Source organism: Cebus imitator, unplaced genomic scaffold, assembly GCF_001604975.1.
Source record: "Cebus imitator isolate Cc_AM_T3 unplaced genomic scaffold, Cebus_imitator-1.0 Scaffold662, whole genome shotgun sequence".
Classification (NCBI taxonomy): Eukaryota; Metazoa; Chordata; class Mammalia; order Primates; family Cebidae; genus Cebus; species Cebus imitator.
The window spans coordinates 92049-114177 of NW_016107977.1; the positions used below are offsets into that span (position 1 = coordinate 92049).

The window sequence follows — 22129 nt, forward strand, 5'->3', positions numbered from 1 at the left end:
AAAAAAAAAAGAAACGAAAAGGGCAAAGACAAGGACAGAGCTCTTTTTACCTCACTGGAGAACTTCCTACAGGCTGACAACCAATCCACTCCCCAACAGTTCCAAAGCACAAATCTGTACCCAAGTGCAGCCGGGTGGGCCATACTGCTTAGTGGTTAATGGTACAGTCTGGTAGCTGGACACAGAACTCTGGCTCTGCCTTGCTAACTGTGTGACACTGGGCAAGTTTTTATTTAATCTCTGCAAACTACAGTTTTCACATCTGTCAAATGGAGATAAACTGGTATCCTAGCTGACAAGGCTATTATGAGAATTAACCTGTAAACTCTATTAGTTAAGGATCTTAAAGTATGTTCAGAAACACACCTGGTAATAGCCTAGCAAAAAGAAGAACACAAGAATAATACTTTTGTGTTAGCTGGACTGCAAGGACAATGAAACTGAGGGACTTCAACACATTAGTATACTCCCTTGGGGTTCTTCACTCTTTCAACAGATTTTCTGGAACTGTGGCCACTTGTAGCATTACCAAAGGGGACCTCTTCCCTTAGTACCAACTTAATAATATCCAGAGGCAGACCTGCGTTTACGCTTGCAGTCCAGGGTGGGTTATTACCCTTGCTAGCTACACTGGAACCCTAAGTTGGGTAGAGTTAGAACAGAATAATTTGTCAAAAGAGGAAGCATTTTTCAGAGGATGGTAGAAGGGGGCCAGATGTGGTGGCTCACAGCTGTAATCTCAACACTTTGGGGGGTCCAAGGTGAGCCAACTGCTTGAGCCCAGGAGTTTGAGACCAGACTGAGCAATATAGTTGGACCCCATCTCCACAAAAAATACAAAAATTAGCCAGGTATGGTGGTGCATGTCTATAGTCCTAGCTACTTGGGAGGCTGAGGTGTGAGGATGGCTTGAGCCCAGGAGGTTGAGGCTGCAGTAAGCTATGATCACACCACTACAGTCCAAACTGGGTGACAGAGTGAGACCCCATCTCAAAACACAAACAGAAAAATGGCAGTACTCCTAGGCAGACCAAGTAATTAATGTTCTCTGTGTGAGTGCTCACAAAATTGTATCTATGATATTATAATAATCTCATCTAGTGGGTTCAAGTTTATATTCCAAACCAGGCACAGTACAAAACTAATTTAAGGGACCAATCAGAGTTTTTAATCTTTTTATTTTGTTAACTTAAAAACTTTTTTAAAGCCACAGCTATTATCACCAATATTTAACAAAAAAACCTACCTATACCAAGTAAGTTAGAACATAATCTCAGAATAAAAGACAATCTTTTAAATCAAATAAATTTAGCTTTATTAAAGAAAGCTACACTCCTTAATTTTCTCATTCTGATCAGAGGCTAGTAAAAACTTCATCCAAATCTGATGCCAGGCCCTGGCTAGAATCTGAAAACCAGTGATCCAGGTCACAGTCTTCCACCTTGTGAACAGGCAGCTTGGAGCTCACCCCGGCCTTGCTGTGATACAGGTGCACGACACCTCCAGCACTCCCCTATCCAGCACAGACCTGATACCAAGGAGATACTCACATCCTCACCGAACCGATCCACCAGTCCAGCAGCTAAACAGGGCACAGTCTGGCATTACATGCTCTTAATAAATATATGCTGGACACACACACTTTATTATAAGTCAAACTCAATTTTCAAGTACTGGAGTGATTTTACACATACACAATATAATCGCTAAAAGAATGAGATTCACGTAATGAGAGGAAGAGAAAGAGAAAGCCTACACAAAAGCTGACTACTTTGACAGAGTGCTCTGTTTCAATGCCAGGCTCAGATATAATTCTCTTGAAATGTTTGGCATAAAATAACGCAGTCTTTCCTTTACTCCTAAATCTGAAAGTCAGTCTGTCTGTGTGTGTGCATGGCCAAGGTAACAGTTTAAGCAGGTGGTCTGAGGGGTCCTTTCATTCGGTCACTCAGTAAAGATCTAAGTGTCTGTCACATTCCTGGCACTTTGCAAGACATCAGGACCACAAAGTTGAAGTAGGTACAATCTCCATGTCAAAAATTTTTATGAATCAGGAAGCCTGCAAATTACTACATAAACCACAATCTAAATTAAAGTACTAGTCATTTTCTTCTGTTTTCTTTACTTAGTAAAGATGAGGATCATTCTGAATTTAGCCTCAGGTTCCAACAGTGCACATGGTGACAGCACACAAATAACTGATTTTGTGTTCTAATTTTCATCTGCTTATTGAATTAAAAGTTCAAACTTGGGGCAACTGAAGTAGGATACCCTTGAACTCAAGGCATTATGCCAAAGCACAGCATGCAATACCCTATCCCCAAACAATTATTTCTTTTTTGAAAATTTTACTTTAAGTTCTGGGATACATGTGAAGAACGTGCAGGCTTGTTACAGAGGTATACATGCACCATAGTGGTTTGCTTCACTATCAGCCATCATCTAGGTTTTAAGCCCTGCACCATTAGGTATTTGTCCTAACGTTCTCCCTCCCCTTGCCCCTCATCTCACCACAGGCCCCAGTGTGTGATGCTCCCCTCACCATGTCCATGTTGAACAATAACTTCTGTGTCCCTGTATATAGCCACAGGTGACGTGGCCAAGTTTTCTATTGATTTTGGATAGTAACGAAGACCAGAACTATACTCACTCCCACTTAGTAAAAGCCCTATCCTAGTCTAGGTCTTTAGATCATCAGTACTTCAGTTACTTTCCACTTGCCTTCCAGATTTCATGGGTAGAGCACGGCTGCAGGCCAACAAAGAGCAAATGGTGGCAGTGAGAGATGTGACAGGAGAGGCGAAGCGGGAAACAGAGACCACATCAGGGTAGCCAGACAGAACACAGCCAGGATGGGTGCAGGAAGGCCAGAATGAGAGGGTAAGAACAGAAAGGGAGAGGAAGGGGGCAAAAGACATTCTAACTCAGGACCGGCTAAATGTTGGTAAGGATAAGTCAGGTACAAACAGAATGCTGGGTGATAGAGCCATCATGTATGCATGCACAGATTTCAGCTATGATTTGGCCACCAATGCAAGAAAAATTAACACAGGTCAGAGAACTCCCTAATGGACAACTAAAAGGCTCAGGACTTAGTGTTACAGCTCTTTTAGAATTTGTCTAAAAACAATTCAGATTTAGCTGCTATTTCTGGGACAAGAAAAGCACAGTCAGAAACTGGGTTTAAAATTTCCCAGAGAACTCAGACTTTTCAGCAGAAAAGTAAGCATTTAGATAACCCTTCAGTGAGAAAGTTCTTCAAGCTTATGCATACTTAGTAATACTTTTTATTAGCATATCTTATATTTAAAAGCTAATTTTTAAAAAGTGGCTAGGCACATTGGCTCATGCCTGTAATCCCAGCACTTGGGGAGGCCGAGGCAGGCGGATTACCTGAGTTCAGGAGTTTAAGACCAACCTGGCCAACGTGCAGAAACCCTGTCTCTACTAAAAATCCAAAAGTTAGCCAGGCATGGTGGCAGGCACCTGTAATCCCAGCTACTCAGGAGGCTGAGGCAGGAGAATCGCTGAACCTGGGAGACAGAGGTTGCAGTGAGCTCAGATCATGCCACTGTACTCCAGCCTCAGTAATGAGAGACTGTCTCAAATTAATTAATTAATTAATTAAAAAGCAAGCACTGGCATTTATAGCTAAGACCACGTTGTTTCTGAGTGTAAAATCATAGTATGCAGTGTGGAGGAATCAAAGCCTAAGAACAAGGCCTGTTCAAAGAAAAAGAAGTCAAAGTTCAATAGCTCAGACGCACTCATTCAAGATGAGTACTGCTTCCCATCCCTGCATTTTAAATGCTCACAGTGACTAAGACTAAAACAGAGTACACAGGGAGCAAGGGTTACTTAGCAATTCAATTGTTCACTCTGAGGAAAAGTACAAAGAATTAATTAGTACACACAGTTGGGTGAAAAGCACTAACAAAATCAAGGGAAAATATTTATGACTCCCACAGAAAAGTTTAAAAAGCACTTTTTAAGAGTTTGCATCTACCATATAGAACCAAAGTTTGGTGTTTTTAGTATTTTGTTCCTATATAATATTTAAATTTCTTTTTTTTTTTTCTTCTGAGACAGAGTCTCGCTCTGTCACCCTGGCTGGAGTGCAGTGGCTCAAACTCAGCTTACTGAAATCCCCGTTTCCAGGGTTCAAGTAATTCTCCTGCCTCAGCCTCCCCAGTAGCTGGGATTGCAGGAGTGCACCACCACACCCGGCAGATTTTTGTATTTTTAGCAGAAACAGGGTTTCACCATGTTGGCCACGCTGTTCTGGAACTCCTAACCTCAGGCAATCCACCCGTCTCAGCCTCCCAAAGTGCTGGGATTACAGGCATGAGCCACCACTCGTGGCCTATAATATTTAAAATTTTAAAGTTTCCATATTTGTTTAATTTTTACCTACAAAGTTGTGATTATTTTATTAGATTTGGCTTTAAGTAGTGACTCTGATTTTACAATGTTGATAGTGACCACACAAACTAGTATTTGATTTCAGGTTTAAAACAGGGTTTCCTAAGTATCTGGCTACTTCCCCTAATAATCTCATTAAACAACGGACTTTTCCTAATTATTATACAATTGTTACACAATTCAAAATACCAATTAAACAGTATTTTGTTAAACTCCTCTCTACCACCAATCCCTACGTCTATCTCTAAGGTCACCTATGGTAAATTTTGTTCTAAAGCAGCGATTCTCAATTGTGAGATTTTTGTCCGTCAGAGGTGGGGGAGAAAAAAACATTGGCAATGACAAGAAGCATTTTGGCTGTGGCAACTAGGTCGCAACTAGGTGGCGGGGGATAAGGGTACTACTGGCATCTAGTGGGTAGAGGCCATCTTTGCTGCTACACGGAGGAAAGCCTGCTCCTCCAACAATGAAGTATCTGGCCCCAAATGTCAATTAAGTGTTTCTGTTGAGAAAAGCCTGGTTCTAATTGAAACAAGCAAATCTGCAAATACAGCTGACAACTTCAAAAAACAATTGCCCAGCAAGTAATTCAAAGTTAGAGACCCAGACATAGTAAACGCCTCTTTTTATACTATCAAAATGCATTAAAATGATTTGACTATTAATCATTACTGCAGTAAGTGGCAGACTAACGTATAGGCAGAGTTTTTACTACCCAAGCAATTAAACATATAAGTCTTTTCAAAAAGAAATTCAGGAGATAAAAAAGGAAATGAGGTAATGATATTCTTGACAGTTCTTTCTTCTCCTCAGTCAATAGATTTTTAACTGGAGAAAGTTTAATGAGGGAAGGGAAGTTAACCACATGATACTATTCGGCAGAATAATCTTAGACCAAAATACGTTGCTAAAGTATCTGTTAGAATTCTAACTAATGTTTACCTGGCAAAAGGACTGGCTCCAGTTTTTTAATCTTCGGTTCCGAATTGATATTATCGTCAGTCTGAAATACATCAGCAAAATAAATCAAAATCTCAATCCTCCCCACCCTCCGTGAAACGCTACAGCAAATGTTGTTTCCTAAGTGATGACACATGTGAAAGACCTATACCCTCCCCGCCATTTAAATTCTTTCATATATTAACTGAGCTCTTTTTGAGATGTGCTCACTATTGACTTGGATAAAAAACATTTAAACTGCCAGTGTCGCTTCCAGGTGTTCACATTTGAGCAGCCGCCTCGACCGGTGGCCCCAAGAGCTGCAATCATGCCGGCGGTCACAGGAGGTGCGGTCGACGCGCTGGAAACTAAAAACACCCAGCTCTCAACGCTCCCCTGGGTCTCAACCATTTAGCAAAACTACGGACGACAGGACTTCGGACAGAAAATGGGGGCACAGGAGTTTTACAAGTTTTAGCCGAGCCAGTGGGGGCTCCCGAGAAGGCGCGTTTCGCAGCGCAGGGGCTCTGACACCCGCGCAGCTGAGGGCAAGGAGACGCGCGCAGCCTCCCGGGGTCCTCCAGTTCCTGGGGGTCGGCCTGGAGGCTCCACGGAAGCGCCCAGGAAAGGGGCGCTCGCGAGAGGTGGGGGGGGTTGTTTACCTGGAGCGGCGGCAGGAGGTAGGACCTGAAGGTGGGTCTGGGGGGCTTGAGGGAGAACATGGTGCCGCCGCCTTTTCGCCCCGTTCCCGTCGCGGGCCAGCGGCAGCGCCGACGCCTGCCGACGCCTCCCGACGCCTCCGGGCGTAGAACTTTCAGTGCGGCCGCCCTGGCCCCTTCTGCAGCCAGCCGAGCGGGGCGAACTGACGGGCGGGGACGCGGCGCAGCGCCCGCCCGAGCGGGGAGGGGCCGGGCACGGCCAGGCCGACGCGGGCGCCGGGGCCCATCCCCGGAAGGGGCCCGGTGCCCCGCCCCGAGAGACGGCGTGCGCCGGGCCACGGCCCGCCACTGCGGCCCGTAGCCCGTGCTAGCGCCGGGACGCAGGGGTGGCGCTGAGCGCCCGCCGGCAGGCCCTCAGCCAGGGCGCTGCGGGGAGCGGAGCCCAGCAGCCATCTCGAGAACGCAGCCTCCGGAGGGCGCTCCTACGGCGGCCCGCAGGGGTCAGGCGGCGGGCAGGGGGCTACGGCGGCCTGCGGGGGCCACGGCGGCCGCGCTAGGCGGCTGTGGATGGCGGCGCCGGGCATCCTCTGTTTGGACTGCAGTCCTGGGGCAGTTCCCTTGATTGACGCACAGGCAGACTTCGCCCTCCGCGGCGGGCGACTATTATTTTGAAGCTCTCAAGGAGGAGCCCGGGGTAGGGGAAGGGGACTCGGGTCACGGGGTCAGGGGGTCACCCCCGTCTGCCCCCAGCGTGCTAGGAACCTGCACTGGGAAAGTGGGCCGGTGCCGCCAACGACGACCAGGCTCTGACGTCCAGCGCGGTCCTCACCGCCTGTGGTAAAAGCCCCTCCAGGCCGGGCGCGGTGGCTCACGCCTGTAATCCCAACCCTGGGAGGCCGTGGCGGGTGGATCATGAGGTCAAGAGATCGAGACCATCCTGGCTAACACGGTGAAACCCCGTCTCTACTAAAAATACAAAAAATTAGCCGGGCGTGGTGGCATGCGCCTGTAGTCCCAGCTACTGGGGAGGCTGAGGCAGGAGAATCGCTTGAACCCGGGAGGCAGACGTTGCAGTCAGCCAAGATGGCACCACTGCCTTCCAGCCTGGTGACAGAACGAAACTTTGTCAANCATCTTAAAAAAAAAAAAAAAGAAAGAAGAGAGAGAAAGAAAGAAAAAGAAAGAAAGAAAGGAAGGAAGGAAAGAAAGAAAAGAAAAAAAGAAAAGAAAAGAAAGAGCGAGCTGGGCGCAGTGGCTCATACTTGCAATCCCAGCACTTTGGGAGGCCAAGGTGGGTGGATCACAAGGTCAGGAGCTTGAGACCAGACTGGCCAATATGGTGAAACCCCGTCTCTACCAAAAATACAAAAGTTAGCCGAACATGGTGGCACACGCCTGTAGTCCCAGCTACTTGGGATGCTGAGGCAGGAGAATTGCTTGAATCCGGGAGGCGGAGGTTGCAGTGAGCCGAGATCGCACCATTGCACTCCAGCCTGGGCGACAGAGTGAGACTCTTTGTCAAAAAAAAAAAAAAAAAAAAAAAAGCCCCTTCACAGCCTCACGCTTGGGGAAGAGTTTCTTCCATCACCCCATCTGTTGTCCTTGCACAGAACTTTAAGACAGGGATGTCCTCCCACCAGCTGAGCTGAGCACTGGTTTCTATGGGATGCTGAGCCTTGCGGTGGGCCTGGACGGATACATTGGTGGGCAACCCAGACTCCTCAATGGAGTTAATTTCTACCGTCCTTATTAATGTGAAAAAAGATACTAAGCATATTGCCTTCCTTTCCTTTCTTGCTCGTCCTCACAAAGATGCTGACGAGCGGATAAATGATCAAAAGCCCAGCAAGAGGAAAGCCCTAGCAATGTGGGGGCTTCAGCGGGCTATGAAAGGGAAAAATCTGCCTGTTAATTGCAAAGAACAGACGAATTACAGCATATCAAGGACAGGTCACTTCTGAGCTCTTACCGTAATTCTGACTGGAGCTGACTTTGGAGGGAGAGGGCTAGTGGTGTTACATTTTGTTACTTGAGACTACGCCCTTCTTATAACTTCAATAATCAAACCCTAATCCAGCATTTTATGATTAATACCACAGGGAAGCTTCCATGTAGCCATGCCAGTCACAATCATACTGATGAGTGCTACTCACAGGAACATTTAGCAATTTAAAAAAAGATTCAGAAAGTTCTTTTTCTGAAAATAATTTATTCTGGATTTAGAACCCTACTGATCTTTCAGGTTAACCTGTTTGAATTCCACTCTACCCAGGAACCATAACTGTAATTGTATTTTTTTTAAGAATCAGTCTCATACCATTGCCTGGGCTGAAGTACAGTGGTATGATCAGGGCCCACTGCTGCTGCCTTGACCTCCTGGGCTCAAGTGATCCTCCTGTCTCAGCCTCTCAAGTAGGTGGGACTAGGGGCATAAGCCACCAAGCCTGGCCATAACTGTACTTTAAAATGTTAGTTCCATTGGATTAGAAGTGTTAAAAACACTGTCGTGCACACTTAAAAAAAAAATTTATGAATATTCTGTTATTCCTTTACACTCAATGGCTATTTCCTGTAAATACTCTTGAAGCAATAATTGGCTTTTTCTTTATAGTTAAATGACTCTGTGATTTGGGTTTTTCTGTACAGGTTTTCTTAGGATCTGCAACTCTTAATGTGTGACCATACAACTGAAAAGTGGAAAAACTCTGATTTCCATATTTGTTATTGTCTTAACAATAAATTTTATGACATTTCCCAGGTATCTGGTTGTATTAATCTGCTCAGGCTGCCATAACAAAATACCACAGGTTGGTGACTTAAAGAGCAGACATAAATTTCTGCCAATTCTGGAGTCTGGGAAGTCCAAGATCAAGGTGCTAGCAAGGTAGGGTTCTGCCTGACTTGTGGCAGGCAGACAGGCAAGGGCTCTCTGCCAGACTTGCAGATGGCTGCCTTCTCACTGTGTCCTCACACTGCGAGGGGAGGGCAAGCTCTCAGGATCTCTAGGTGTCTCTTCTTGTAAGGACACTAATCTTATCAGATTAGGGCCCCACCCTTATTACCTTATTTACCCTTAATTACCTCCTAAAATCTCTGTCTCCAAATATAGCCATACTAGGGGTTAGGGTTTCAACATAAGCATTTTGGATGAACATAATTCAGTCCATAGAACTAGTTTTATAACCTCTTGTCTTTCGTCCTACTTCACCCATTTTTGTTTTCTGTTTTTTTATTTTTTTGAGATAGCATCTTGCTCAGTCACCCACGCTGGAGTACAGTGGCACAATCTCATCTCACTGCAACCTCCGCATCTCAGGCTCAAGTTATTCTCCTGCCTCAGCCCCCTGAGTAGTGATTACAGGTGCCCGCCACCACACCTGGCTCATTTTTGTATTTTTTAGTAGAGATGAGGTTTCACCATGTTGGCCAGGCTGGTCTCAAACTCCTGACCTCAGGTGAACTGCCGGACTTGGCCTCCCATCACTCATTTTTCTGACCACACCTCTGTTTCCATTATTGGCTCTTCTATCATTGGGAATGGTAGCATTCTTTAAAGATTACTTCCCTTTCCCTGTCAAGAAAAAGCAAAGCTAACATTTCTTGAATACCGATTCAGAGGTAGGTACTTTATATATTCATTCAGCGCTCATTCAGCGAACTAATGAATTTGTACTGAGTACTAACATTGTGGCAAGTACTGTTCAGGACACTAAGACAATGTTTCTACTTTCATGGCATTTTCATTCTTGGTAAAAAGATAAAAAAATTAATATAGAGCATGTCAGGTGGTAATGTATGTTGTGAAGAAAAATAAAACATAGGGACAGAAAGGTGCTTCCATTTTTCAATGGGGAATTGGATATGGCCAGGGAAGGACTTTCTGATTATAGGACATTTGAGCAGAGACAAAAGGAGTGAGGGAGCAAGCCAGGTACACATGAAGAGGAAGAGCATTTAGGGAAGAGAAGATTAGTAGTGCAGATGCCTTGAGGTAAATGCCTTTAGGGGGTGTTTGAGGCCCGTGTGGCTGAAGCAGCCTAATGTAGTCAGGGAGGAGGACAGAGGGAAACAAGCCAGATCACAGAGACCCCAAAAGTTGAGACGATTTTTACAAGGTTTTGAGATAAGAGTGATATGATCTGACCTGTGTTTTAAAATAATCATTTTGACTGCTGTAGTGGTACAGCATGGTGGCCTTTAGAAGACCAGTTGAAGTCTTTTATAACACGCCAGTAACAGAAGGTAGCAGTGGAATCGGTTAGAAGTGGTTAAACATGATGTATGCAAAACGAGGCCATTGCTTGAGTATATGGTTTTTCTTTTCTTTTCTTTTTGAGATGGAGTTTCACTCTTGTTGCCCAGGCTGGAGCGCAATGGCACAATCTTGGCTCACTGCAACCTCCGCCTCCCAGATTCAAGCTATTCTCCTGCCTCAGCCTTCCCAGTAGCTGGGATTACAGGTGCCCGTTAGCATGACCAGCTAATTTTTTTGTATTATTAGTAGAGATGGAGTTTCACCATGTTTGCCAGGCTGGTCTCAAACTCCTGACTTCAGATGATCCACCTGCCTTGGCCTCCCAAATTGCTGGAATTACAGGCATGAGCCACCACACCCAGCCAAGTAGATGGTCTTTTAAGATGACTACTAAGTTATTTAATAAATCTGCTTCTTGAGAGAGAACCATGGAAAGATGACAACAACAGCATAATTTTTTTCAATCTCCACATAAAAAACAGACAAAGCAACTATATGGCAAAAACCAAAACCCAAGGACAACATCTATAACAAATCCAAGTGAATTGGTATCCCCTTGATGTAAAAAATATAAGTGTGTGGGAACAAACCAACAGCAGTAATATGGCAGAAATAAGACCCTTGTGGTATCAGCATAGAGAATCAATGAAGCATCTGGAGAACACCAGAATAGCTGAAACATGTCCCTAGAAGGTCTAGCCAGTCAAACAGAGAACAGCAGCAGAAACAGGAAGGGGTATTTGCCTTCTCTAAAAACATGAGCGTGCAGGAGCCTCCTGTAGAGTCTGGAGGGGCTGGAGTAATATAGCTGCAGGAACTCTTGAAACGAATCTACTAGGCTTCCTTCCAGGAAACAGACCTACACTGATGGCAAACTGTTGGGCACGGAAACAAAATTGAGCAAAATAGAGACAATAGAGAGAAAGGAAAACGATGTTCCAGATAAAAATGGAAGACCAGGAAATCTCCAAAGTAAGCCAACTCTTAAAATTAAAAAAAAAAAAAAAAAAAAAAAAAAAAAAAAAAAAAAAAAAAAAAAAAAAAAAACAAAAAAAAAAAAAAAACCAAAAAAAAAAAAAAAAAAAAAAAAAAAAAAAAATCCACACCAACACTACACAGTAAAAACAGAAGTTTTCTATGAAGTTAGAAAAACTATCCTTAAAACTGCCTCCTTCAAAAGTTCAATAAAACCAATTTCACATAAAAATAATCACGTGAATGTATGGAAGTCAGATCACATAGAAATTTATTGTAATGAAAGAGAACAGAATAGCACTCATACTGACAATAAAAGCACACCAGAAAGGAAGCTCACAAAACAGATAAAAACTAACATCCACTATTTCAAAACGAGCCAAAAGATCCTAAGAAAATGATATGAAACATGAAAAGAACAATATAAATCAGAACTAGAAACATTCGAAATGAAGTGAATAAATTCAAAATAGAGGCTGGGCGCACTGGCTCACGCCTATAATCCCAGCACTTTGTGGGGCTGAGGCGAGCAGATCACAAGGTCAGGAGCTCAAGACCAGCCTGGCCAATATGGTGAAACCCCATCTCTATTAAAAATACAAAAGTTAGCCAAGCATGGTGGCAGGTGCCTGTAGTTCCAACTTTTTGGGAGGCTGAGGCAGGAGAATCACTTGAACCCAGGAGGCAGAGGTTGCAGTGAGCTGAGACCACGTCACTGTACTCCAGCCTGGGTGACAAAGAGAGACTCCATCTCAAAAAAAAAAAAAAATTTCAAAACAGAATCAGAAATCCGAATCTGAAATGAAGAATAAGCTAAAAGAAACTCAAGGATGAATAAACACAATTGGTTATTCTTTAAAAAAATAGAAGATGAAAATGAGAAAAATTCTAAAAATCAAAAATCAATGAAGGAAGTTGAACAGATTAGAAAGAAAGTCTAGATATTGAAGATGGGCAAAGGAGAACTAACAAATAGATAACAGGAGTCGGGGTGAGGGGAAGGAGGGAGGACACAAGGAAACAGAACAAATACTACAAACTGTAGTTTAAGGAAACTTACTTGAAATTAGAAAATATTTGAAACTACATATTGAAAGAACACACTGCACCTGAGAACATTGATCTGGGCTTACCAGCACTAAGACTCATTCTTCTAAAGCTACTGAGCCTTAAATAAACAATAATGAAAATTTCTTTGGCTATTTAGACAAAAAAAAGCAAGTGACTTTCAGGTGAAAGAAAATTAGATTATTACCAGACGTTTTGGCAGCAATGCTTTATGCCAGAAGAAAATGGAGTAACATATTTAAGGTACTCAAGGAAAGAAAATGTGAAATAATAATAATTATGGCCGGGAGCAGTGGCTTAAGCCTGTAATCCCAGCACTTTGGGAGGTGAGGTGGGTGGATCACCTGAAGTCGGGAGTTCGAGACCATCTTGGCCAACATGGTGAAACCCCATCTCTACTAAAAATACAAAAATTAGCCAGATATGGTTGCGCATGCCTATAATCCCAGCTACTCAGGAGGTTGAGACGGTAGAATCACTTGAACCTGGGAGGTGGAGGCTGCAGTGAGCTGAGATCATGCCATTTACAATGGATTAAAATATATCACACATATTTAAATTCATGAGGTCATAATGGTGTTTAAATAAACTAAACCATCAGCCACCTGGAAAAGCTGATTTCCGGATTTGTTATTGACTGAACTGTTATGACATTTTCTAGGTGTCTAGTTGTATTAGTGTGCTCAGGTTACTGCAGCAAAGTACAGAGACTGGTGGCTTAAAGAACAGAAATTTCTTTCTCACAGTTCCAAAGGCTGGGAATTGTAAGACCAAGATACTAGCACGGTAAGAGTTCTGGTGAGGACTCTGCCTGGCATGCAGAACACTTTCATCCTTTGGAGGATAGTAGAGAACCAATTCATTGTTTTTAAAACTGGTAAATAAATGGAAAAAATCAATCTGTCTTTATTCTGCTGTGTAGTATGAACTATACCACTGTGTAATCAACTAGTAGATGAAAAGAATAATCTCTTTATAAATAATAGCATTTGAGTATTATAATTTTCAACCTCCTATACATTAAAGGATCTAGGCATTGAGTATCAACAGCTGCTGACATCACAAAAAGAGACACAAGTAGACACATGTGCCTCCTAGTAAAAGAAGCAACACCATCTCTGTAGCCTTGCCAAAGGGATCAGACCTAAGCCTGAATAAATCTCTGATTCCTCCTGTATCAACAGCAGAATATGTCAAAATGCCTGAGTATTCAATAAGTAAAGTTTAAACTGTGGGAAACTTTGTAAGACAAGTGGCCCATGTTCTTCGACAAAGAAATTGTAAGGAAGGGAAAGAGAAAGGTAATACCACATTAAAAGATATTTAAAAGTCCTTCAAATGAAAAAGAAGAGTGAGGTTAACTATAGTGCTGAGGAACATTCAGGCAATACAACTGTAATGAAATGCAAGTATGGTGATTTTAAAACGTGTCTGCAAATGTTTTAAGCACTCCCCTCTATGTGACCCCTACACTTGAATCTGAGCTGGCCTTAGTCACTCATCAATAGAATGCAGTAGAAGTGACTCTACAGGACTTCTGAGGCTTGGGCATAAAAAAATGATATTTCCTTCTTCCTCAGTGGGACACTCACTTTTGGAGCCCTGAACCATCATGTGGGAAATCCAACCTCTCTGAGGCTGCCATGCTGTGAGGAAGCCCAGGCTGCTTGGAGAGGTCATGTGTATGCGCTCTACACTGAGACTGAGATCTCAGTTGAGAGCCATTATGCATTTTCAGACATGCGGATAAAGACATTTCTAGATAATCCCAGCCTCCAGCTGTTGAGTCACCTCTAGATACTGAGTCTTCCCAGCTGAGGCCCCAAATATCATGGAGTAGACAGTAGTGTGCTACAGCCAGCCTGTACTGGCTTGCAAGAACCGATTATTAGTATGTCTTCCTAACTCCATATTCAGTGATGCCATATTGAAATTAAAATTGGCTATGGTACGAGTATTTACACCATGGAAATCAGCAAACACTGCAAACCAGGGGCATTCTTGCTGTCTGAATTCCTGACCCACAGAATCCATGAGCATAATCAAAGAGGTATTTTAAGACACCCAGTTTTGGAGTCACTTGTATTAATAACAGTGATAATAATTGGAACAGCAAGGAAAGGATTACTATAAAAAGACAGTTACTTTTCAGGGAACAGAGGTGGTTGAGTTAGGGACTTCTGAGACTTTTGGGGCAGCTGGCAAATTCTATTAATCTGAGTGGTGGTTACAAGGATATTCAGCTTACAATAATTAATTCAGTTATTAGTGTTGAGTGATTTTCAGCATTTTTATCTTAGGATAAAACCTTCTTTAAAAGTCCTTCTTTGTGTAGGAGGCAGTAAGATTATTTCATTTCTCTTTATTTTTAATATATATTTAGCAAAAATGCATTTTTGGTATAGAATAACTATATGACAACATTAACAGTGTGTGTTTTAGATTTTGAAACCTAAACTATGGGAGACTATAAGGACCTCATGATGATGCAACATATATATGTATTCAGAATGTAAGCAGCCATATGATCTTAAAGCAGAGAGCCACAGATCATGAGGTCCTTTGACAGTTTAAGTCTTAATTTCCATTGACCGAAATTCAAAACAAGCTTACTTTATACCAAATATATTGTAGCTCATTTGTGAGTGTGCCAGAGTTTTGGGGATAAAAGAATAAAAAGCCTTCTTCTTATGTTACTATGTTTTACATAGCACAGAAATATAATTCTTATTCATTTATTAAGACGGTTCTACATTAAATGATTTGAACATATGCAGTATTCTTAATGTATTAGATACTGCTAGATTTGATTAGATTGGATATTAGTTCCCAGTATTGGTTGTCCATATTTAGACAAAATTATAATGACATTGGGAATAATAATGTAATAGTTAACAGTGTAGTACCAAGCGGTCTGCACAGTACCCTACATGGAAGACTGTCAATATCTGAGTTGTACTGAGTTGGTAAAGTACTAATCAACCATATGGTATGATTTAAGGTGTACAAGAAAGGTCTCAAGAATAGTTGGCCCAGTCACAGGTTCTGAAATCACACCATTAGAATTGATCTATTTGGATCCATAAGACAAATATCCTTAGAAAATCCTACATCAAAAGTCCCTTTCAGCTGACACCTGGGCAGGAGACAGGTGTCACAGATCTTAGTGAGACTTAAGAAAATGAGAATTAAGGAAATGCCAAACCTTAGGCACGGTGGGATGGACCTTGGTAAAGGGAGACTGTGTAATGAACAGATACAGGGAGAATTCCAAAGATAGGCTTTATCTACTGCAGACCAGCTCTGCTGAGGTATTATAGATTCCCCAGCTTATTCTGAGATATCTCTTTTCTAGGATATGGCAAAAGGCTGAAAGTTTTTTTGACACCCAAAGGAAAGAATTAGGAGTGAGATAAAATGTAATGGGTTAAGTATGGAGTCAAATAAACACATGTGGCAGGATAGATTAAATAGTCTCAATGCAGCAATATGCAAATACGTAATAGTTTATGTTAAATAAATGTTATCACTTTTCGAATTTTAAAGCCCTTCCCCTCAACCCAGGCAATGGTATATCAGTCTTTTTTGATAAATTCAGCTCAGTTCAAGAGTTTTAATCTGACTATTAACAATCTCAGTCATATTTTGAGGAAAAAGATGCAAAATTTTGGTATTGTCATGTCTGATCGCTACCTTTGGCATAACTGCAATGAGTCTCTGTTGTACAACAGGCTACAATCTTCCTCTCTCTGTTTCTGGGTCTCCCTCTGTATGTTTCTGTCTCTCTCTTTCTCTCCTCCTTTGCCAGTTTCTGGCAGTGTTAGTCTGCACCTCAGATGAGAATGGGGATGGCGGTCTCATTTTTTGTGATCATCACCCATTTCTGTCTGACGTGTCTCCCAACCGTACCACCACCAATTACTGGTTACTTTACCCAGTGGTCCTTTCTCGGTATGAGGCATTTTGCTTTGTGAAGTATCAGCTGCCAGTAACTCCAGGCAGGAGGCTGGCCATCTCCATGCACCAGAGACCTTCTGAGACCCGAGTACCCTGAGATTCTCTTGTGGGATGGTGAGGGGCTAGGGTCTAACTCTAACCTCTGCTCTAGCCAGAGAAGACCCCTTTCTGCTACCTCTGCTTCTTTTCATATAGCTAAGAGTGGTGATGGTGGTGTGGCCTTCAGGGTTCCTACACAATGGCCCCTCTTTTTTTTGAGATGGATTCTCACTCTGTCACCCAAACTGGAGTCCAGTGGTGCGAGCTCGGCTCACTGCAAACTCTACCTACTGGGTTCAAGCAATTCTCCTGCCTCAGCCTCCCCAGTAGCTGGGATTACAAGCACCCACCACCATGCTCAGCTAATTTTTTTGTATTTTTAGTAGAGACATGATTTCTCCATGTTGGCCAGGTTGGTCTTGAACTCCTGACCTCAGGTGGTCCTCCCACCTTTGCCTCCCAAAGTGCTGGGATTACAGTTGTGAGCCACCATGGCCGGCCTACAGTGGCCCCTCTTGGAACCCTTGTATAGGGGTTCTATTACTCTTGTGGATATTTGTTTGAACTTTGAGTTGAAGCACAACACATGGTGTTCTCAACTAAGAGTAGTCTCTGTAGTTTGTGAATATATACCCTTTAGATTTTAGCTACAGCTTTGTACAGAGCATTGTGTAGACAGGTACAATTAATTTGTATTTGCTATTAAGGACTCTATGACAACAAAAAAATGCATACTGGATACTTTATTTTTGCACATTAACAAAACTCTAGGTCACCCTAAATTATTAGAGTATAATGTTTGATATAATTGTATACTTTTTTCCCATTGTGTAATTTAAATCATTAAAACAAACAAAAAAAAACCAAAAAAAAGGCCCCATAAAAACATATTTATGGCTCCTTCTCACTTCTTGCATCTCCTAATTTTATTTTTCTTCTTTCTACCCCTCCTGTTTTCCATGCTTGTGTTCTCTTTAGCTTTTCTTTCCACATAAGTGCTTTTTCTTCTTCTTCTTTTTTAATAGAGATGGAGTATCACATGTTGCCCAGGCTGGTCTGAAACTCCTGGACTCAAGTGATCTTTCTGTCTTGGTCTCCCAAAATGCTAGGATTACAGGCATGAGCCACTGTGCCCAGCCAGTTGCTTATTTCTTATGTGACCTAACGGTGACTTCAGTGCTCAAGGGCACTTCCTAGGCTATCTGGTGGCCCTCAGTAATAAAGAGATTGTATAATTTTGTATACTGATTAGCCAATTTATCTTCATTATAGTATTGTCACTTTCAACTGATACTAGTCCAACTGAAAAAACTAAGCCTACTAACATATGCTAACAAAACACTACTTTTAGTGCATTAAATTTTAAATCAAGTCTGAATTTCCAAAATTTTTTAAAGAAAATGTTTTCAGAAACTGATGATGTTTAGATGGCCAAGATGACACCCATTAGTGACTCTGACTATTGAAAACAAAGAAACAGACTAGCATTCAGTTTCCGTGGAAGCTTTCTCTTTCTTAACCTTTTCTTCTTCCGCTGTAATTCCAGACACAATTACTAAGCTACTTACGCTACTGGCATGTCCAGATCTGTCTAACTTTCCCTGAATGGATTTTACATTCCTAGGATGTCCATGTAAACTTTTTGACCTGAGAGATGGGAATCCCAAAGTTTGATCTGATTTCACAGACAGTAAGTTTTCTATCTCATTTCTGTCGGTAATGGTTAGGGATAAGCGAGGGATTCGAGGAATTGCTTCAGCGACACAGTGTTCATCTTCCATATCTACAAACTGCTCTTTATGCTCGGCTTGCACTGCAGCTTCTGACACAATGTAAGGAATATCTGTGCTATGAGAGCGTGTGATCTTCTGAACTTGGCATTTCCATTCCGTCGTCCATTGCTGGTCCATGACTGAACTGTACTCTACATCCTGGTTAACCCCACTGACCAGCTTTCTCCCCCGGGAATACATGATGCTTCTGGACTTCATTGTTTTAAAAGTATTGAACGTTTCATCAGGGTAATAGCGTGTAATTTTGGTTTCTTCCAGGGGATAGGAAACAGTGCCTTCTGTATTTGTCGTTTCCACTGTTAGCTGAGTGTTTTGAACGTCTGATTTGTCCTGTCCAGGTATCAGATCTGTTTTATTTAAACTTGGAGAAATAGTTTCTTCTTTTTTAGAGTCTGCCTGTCTTTCATCATCTTCCTTTGAGATCCAAGTATCTGGACCTAATTTTGACTCTTCAGCGTTCTTTAAGTCATCTACAGCAAGGTGACTGCCATCTGGGCTTGCTGATGTGCTGGTGCCTGGTGAAAGGTGAAGGCTGTTTTGACGTTCTGGGACTAAATGTGTTTTTGCATCCTTCTCTTCCTTTATACGGAAGGAACAGGTTTTTTTCCTGACTCCTGTCCCCGGTGACATGGAGAGAGAAGTATCCTCAAACAATAACTCTTCTCCATTAAAATGATATCGATACAAGCTGTAACCATCAGCGCTATTGATGCTGCTTTGCCGCAGAAGATACGTCGCCTCACATTCAGAAGAAGCCCGGGACCTTGCCTGGATCAGGTCAGACCTGTCGATTCCCACAAGATTTTCAAGAGCGTTCACCATTCTGTTAGATAATTCTTCCAGCTGAGCAAGTCGAAGGTCAACAGTCTGCAGGGAAGTTTTCATAAAAGTTTCTCTTTCATTGATTTCTTCCAACCTCATTGACATATTTTCAACTCTGGCAAATATAAAGGGATAGATTTATTAAACCGAGATTAAGTAGATATTAAAAATCAAAATATAATGTCATTGCTATGTGACTTTTCAGTCTTTTAATAAATATGGAACTGTTTGAGCATATTTATAAGCTTCACGAACCCTTAACATGACAACTCAAATTACCATGAGGAGCCACCAGAAAATAATGGAAATAATAGTTAAAGCATATAGTGCTTACTATTCACCAGTCACTGTTCTAAATGCATTATGTATTCACTAACAAGTACTCACTGAAGTTCAATCCTTGGCTTACTTAATCTTCAGAGCAGTCCTTGGAAGTAGGTCTATTACTGTCATCCCCATTTTCCACATGAGAACATTAAGTCATGGAGAGTATAAGCAATTTCCCCAAAGGTAGGAAGCAGTGGAGCAGGAATTTGGGCACACGCAGCCTAGCTCCAGCACTGACTCCAGTCTTTGTCTCTTAGATGGTACATCACGCTGCCTCTGGTAATCACAGAAGCTGCTAGTGCTTAGTTTTTAGAGCTTTGACTATGGCTGTCAGCAGTGAATGGTTATAACAAAATAAAGAAAAATCCTTATTTGAGGTTCAAGGGATTCAGAAAATAAACCGTTAATAATTAAGCTCAGATTATTAGATAGTTTGCTTAAGGGACAGTAGGTGATTTAATTGTCTGGAGAATATCAGTAACTTTAAATGATTCTTTATATTTAATAATTCGTATTTCCTTAACAAGGTCACACACAGAAAAGATCATGGGAGATTATAAATGTCCAACTGTTAGATATTTTTTAGAAAATTATTAGAAGATCAGGCAACAGCCTATGAAACCATAATGTTGCCTGGCCTAAAATCCACTGGTGAAGACTTTATTTTATATTTTAATACACATAGTATGAATTATTTCAACAGGAATTTAACTCTAAGAGGTAAGATATGCCCAGAATTGAGGATTGCTTTCTAAAAGTTGAATTTATCCCAAGAATGGAGCTGGGAGTCCTGGCTCCTCTATTCTGGCTGATTCTTCCCTGTGTGAAGGCAGACACTTAGGCCTGATTCTATTATGCTTTGATTTTCTCCCACCTTCCTTAAAAACATAAAGAGACTTGGCTTGCTTTGCAGTCTGTATGACCTAAGATCTTTGCTGCCTTCTCTGCATATCCTTAGACATGTCCTTACTCGTTCTGCCGCCTCTCCTCTCATCCACCCATTTCAAGGGTCTGCCACCCCACTCTTTTTTTCTTCTGGGCAGTTTGCCTGCTGCTCTTTGCACTGCGAAGTGTGCACTGTGCTTGATTGCTTCTCCTGAACTCCACCCCCACCCTGCAGCTTCTGTGGCTGCCTTGCCCCACCTTCTCCCAGAGTTTTTTTTGGTAATGCCACTCTTCTGTTGGCCACATTGACAGCTGTGCTCTGCCATGTGTGTGTTTGTATGTGTGGTTCCTTGGCTTCTATTCTTAACTCTTTTCGTAGGGCAAGAACTATTTATATGTACGATAGGAAACCACATCATTTGAGCAGGAAGGGTCTGGCTTCCTGGAAGTTTGACACCAGGAGGACCAAATTCACCACGTATGAGAAGTCCTGGCTTCCTTTTTTTAAAGCCTCTCTATCATAGGCACTATAGATTGTAAGGGTTATCCCTCCTCTTGCACTTCAGAGACCAACAGAATTTCTCACGATTAACTTTTCATTACTTCTGAGTAAGACTTGGTGTTCTCCATTAAAAATAATGGCTCCTGGCCAGGCACAGTGGCTCACACCTGTAATCCCAGTACTTTGGGAGGCCAAGGTGGGTGGGTCACCTGAGGTCAGGAGTTTGAGAGCCTGGCCAGCATGGTGAAACCCTGTCTCTACTAAAAATACAAAAATTAGCAGACACGGTGGCACGTGCCTGTAAACCCAGCTACTTGGGAGGCTGAGGCACGAGAATCGGAGAATCGCTTGAACCCAGGAGGCAAAGGATGCCGTGAGCCAAGATTGTGCCACTGCACACCAGCCTGGGCAACAGAGCAAGACTCTATCTCAAAATAAAATAAAATAAAATAAAATAAAATAAAATAAAAGTCTCCCTACTCCCTTTAAGTTTATTACCCTGACAATTCCTTTTGTATCAAAAAACCACGTTGCCCCAAACTTGAGTTCCTTTACAAACATGCACTAAGAGATATTGCAGCTGTGCAAACTTTCAAAACAAATACAATGGTGAAATGAAGATAAATACCTTTCCTTTCAAATCTTTTATAGTTTTTGTTTATTTCCCCTTTCTTACCTAATTCAGATATCAGCATTCTCAGTCACTCACATATGAAAAAGAAACCCCAAAGTCACTGGATTCTTTGGTCTCCCTTATACTCTCTCTCTCCCCTCCCCTCTGCATCGAATCAGTTACCACGCTTCTTCCTTGGTGTCTCCAATCTGCCATCCCTACTGCTCCTCCCTTACTTGAAGCTGTGGAACAAGCAATGCTTAATGATGTGCCTTGGGTTGAGAGAAATTGTCAGTTGCTTGTTTGGACCTTGTGAACAGCTATACTGCGGATACAGCAAATTTTAAACAGCTATGCCAAATAGGGAAGTTGTATTGAGTTTTGTAGTGCATATGAAAGAGGAAAGAAAAAAATGAGTTGAAGTTCACTTACATCTGAAATGATTAACCTAAAGGACAAATGAGGATCTATCTCCTTTGTTAGCCATGGTTGGTGACTTCCATAATTATTTAAAACATGCTTCACAAACCTTGACACCCACACCGAGAGTGGTTTCCATTTCAGATGGAGAAAGGCTATCTAGAATCAATCAGACAAGAGCCCTACATTTGTTTACATATTGAACGGCAGAAAAACACAAGAGATGCCATCATTCATGATAGAGCTCACAGTGAGATATGATTAAACAGCAAAAAGTTATTTATGTAGCTTTCTAAGTCTTAGTCCAGCTTTTCTTTGAGGACATAGTGAAAAATATTTTTCATCACATCACAGAATACAAAAGCATTCTAGATCCAACTAATTCTCTTGGCTTTTCCTTTAAATAAAGTTGATGCGCCGGGCGCGGTGGCTCATGCCTATAATCCCAGCACT

General features: G+C 42.2%; 2 protein-coding genes and 1 pseudogene across 10 annotated transcripts in view; 1 reads left to right on the plus strand and 2 right to left on the minus strand.

Moving 5' to 3' along the window:
- MTMR10 (myotubularin related protein 10) overlaps positions 1-6471 on the minus strand; it is a 53449-nt gene extending 46978 nt beyond the window's left edge. Inside the window, exons 1-2 of one of the 2 annotated variants that reach the window (XM_017518203.2) lie at positions 6024-6471; positions 5365-5425 (exon numbers count right to left, since the gene is read on the minus strand). In XM_017518203.2, coding sequence (XP_017373692.1) covers positions 5365-5425; positions 6024-6083 — 121 coding nt within the window. In that variant the 5' untranslated portion in view covers positions 6084-6471. The remainder of the gene's footprint in view (positions 1-5364; positions 5426-6023) is intronic. The other variant, XM_017518204.2, reaches the window with a different exon arrangement.
- Positions 3094-3130, plus strand: LOC119469464 (annotated as a pseudogene).
- Positions 6472-17337: 10866 nt separating the features above from the next.
- TRPM1 (transient receptor potential cation channel subfamily M member 1) overlaps positions 17338-22129 on the minus strand; it is a 139620-nt gene continuing 134828 nt past the window's right edge. For all 8 annotated transcript variants that reach the window (XM_037734787.1, XM_037734785.1, XM_037734784.1 and 5 more), the window contains one exon: positions 17338-19044. In XM_037734787.1, coding sequence (XP_037590715.1) covers positions 17796-19044 — 1249 coding nt within the window. In that variant the 3' untranslated portion in view covers positions 17338-17795. The remainder of the gene's footprint in view (positions 19045-22129) is intronic.